The sequence below is a fragment of the Halyomorpha halys genome, unplaced genomic scaffold (assembly GCF_000696795.3).
Source record: "Halyomorpha halys isolate HHAL.00 unplaced genomic scaffold, Hhal_1.1 Scaffold579.1, whole genome shotgun sequence".
NCBI lineage: Eukaryota > Metazoa > Arthropoda > Insecta > Hemiptera > Pentatomidae > Halyomorpha > Halyomorpha halys.
In genome coordinates this window covers 348,035-350,762 of record NW_027112775.1, presented here as the reverse complement: position 1 = coordinate 350,762, position 2,728 = coordinate 348,035, and the positions used below count along the sequence as shown (strand labels likewise).

General features: G+C 28.1%; 1 protein-coding gene across 1 annotated transcript in view; it reads right to left on the bottom strand.

The window, feature by feature from the left end:
* Positions 1-387: 387 nt before the first annotated feature.
* LOC106684417 (metabotropic glycine receptor) overlaps positions 388-2,728 on the bottom strand; it is a gene marked incomplete in the record, with an annotated part of 252,339 nt that continues 249,998 nt past the window's right edge. Inside the window, 2 exon segments of the mRNA XM_067050546.1 lie at positions 388-529; positions 1,663-1,975. Of these exon segments, the coding sequence (XP_066906647.1) occupies positions 1,673-1,975 (303 nt within the window).

Below are 2,728 nucleotides of genomic sequence, written 5' to 3'. Positions count from 1 at the left end.
GTTATAAGTTATTGAATGGAAACCATAATCAGCATTTTTTTTTTTTATTTTTGTTTTTTTTTTAATTTTTTTGTATATTATTTTTTAAATTTACACATACAAAATATGTGTAACACAAATATGAATTTATGTATATACATATATATTATATATATATACATACACACTCATGTGTACAAGGATTAACACAAATATATATATATATATTTGTGTTCATATTGAAACTCAAAGGTATTTATTTCCTTTTTTTTGGTATAAACCTAGAAAATATTCTACAAATTATGAAAGACAATATGATACACTTATTCTATAATGAAAATGTACTTACATCAAATTTAAATAATTCATTATCACAACATTTCATGAGCTAAACAATGAAAACTGGACAAAATTTTTAAAACAAATTATAGGGTATTTTCCATGTAATCAAAATCATTGAAACATAAAACATCTATTCAATAGAATATAAGAAGTGTTTTTGTATGTATTCTGCTGTTGTAATTGGTCGTAAGAATCATTATTTTCAAATCTGAAACAGAAAAGATAAATTAACTTAAATTCATTTATTCTTTTATGTATATTTTCAATATTCAATATACACTAATCCCCATACTTCAACAATTTTTTCCCAATATTGTAGAACATAAAAAAATGTTTTATATTCATATAAAATTATTCCTTTATTTAAAAAAAACAAAACAAACAAACAGCAAATGCAATATTATGTGAAAAAAGGAATTTTAATTAGATTAATCTAATCAAATAATTTATCCGGTCTTTTTTAATGATAAAATTTTTTTTACAATGTTGATAACATTAGGATATAACATAATAAGTGAAGTAATTAAAACTTAGACACTAAATAGTAGACTAAGGTGTAGTTGTAGCATTAACTTAAGTCGATGTAAATAGTTAGTTTTAATGGAGTGGTATCCAGAAAAACTGTAGCAATAACTATGGGGTAGTTATAGCTTCCGTTTAATCACACTAAAATGTAAGCTACAACTCCAAAAAAAAAAAAAAAAAATGGTAGCATTTGAGTTATAAACAGATTTGGAGTACCCTTTTGGTTGAAATATTTTAGTCAATGAAAACGTTCCCTTTTCCCTTTAACATATATTTTAAATCAAAGAAAAATGGTTCATAAACCTATTATGAAGAATGTGACTGACAATATTGCAGTAAAAAGTTGTTTAGAGAGACAATCATACCATGGTATAAGTTTGACTAAAATATGACAAAAATTTAAAGGCTGTGTGGCTTTCCTATGCCACTCAATAACTAAGGAGTCTTACTAAAGTCATCATTAAACAAGAACATATTAGATAAAACATTTATGTCATAAGATATCCAATTAATCAATAAGTTCTTCAATAAACCTCTTCACTTAGAAGTGATAACTTTTTTTTTAATAATTAAGGAAAAATATCAACTAGTAGACAAGATTTCGCCACTGAAAAAAATCATAATTTATAGAAAATGTGACATCAGTTCATGATTAATCCAACCTTTTCAATAAACTTAATTTAATTGCTTTGAAGAGTAATTTTCAGATAGGTGAACATTCTATCCTCCGTAATAATAAGACCAATTACTCATTTTGATAATACTCTCTATCAGAGATTCAATAAGCATTTATTTTTTGTACACAAATTTTATTACCTGGTAAGATTTATACAGTCACCTCTTCAGTAAATCTGCTTTTATCTTCCATATCAAATAGTACTGATATCTTTCCAGCAATTTCAGGTCGGTCTGTACGAACAGCTTGTCGAATGGGTTCATTAATCAACTGACGTCCACCTGTGTCTTCATTTGAGTCACTATTTTCTTGCTTCTCATCAGCTTCTATTGTAGTCTCCAGGCGGCCAGCTTCCTGCATTGCATTAATCTTTGCTCCCAGGTGGGAGTTACCATGTCTCATATTTTTATCTTTCAGTATCTCAAGTGTACTATAGATCCGTTTGAATTCTTCCTATAAAGACAGAAATCTAAATTACTAACAATTTATTAGCACCATTAGACAAGGTAAATATGAATAAATAAATAATATGAAAATAAATTTATATGAAAGAATATGAATTATGAAAAATGTATAGGCAGTGGATTTGCCATATTTTAAAAAAGTTTGAAGAATGATATAGGTTAGGTGATAATATTTAATGATACAACTAGTTAGTTACATGAGCATTTTGAATTTTGAGTCTAACATTAAGGTAGTTCTAGAGGATTTAGCTATCACCTAAAATAAAGTTTGTTAATAAAATTCTTAATAAAAATTTTAATTATTCCAAATAGATGATGAGATAAATAGTGAGTAATGCACTGTTACTATCTCATGAACTCAGGTTCAAATATTGCTGAGTTACATAATTATTTATTTGAGAAGAAGATAGTCGGGGGGTGCAGTCAGCAAAAAATACACAAATAAACAAAACTTATCTATTTGTGCCAATGTTTCAACCTGAATTTCAGGCCTTCATCAAGGGACTCAAACAAAGATTTTGTTAAAAGTCCATGAGTGAACCATATGGGTTTGAGAGGCCTCCTGGGGCAGGCCCAGCCCCAGCCTTTATGAAGTAGATACCCTTTATTTGGGAAAAAACCTGGAGGTTGAGTGTGATCATTAACGAATCACCTCCTTGCACAACCATTGATCAAGAAAAAATACTTCCTTACAAAGTACTGAACACCTGACCCTTCATGGGTTGCCATGGCACCGGTATAT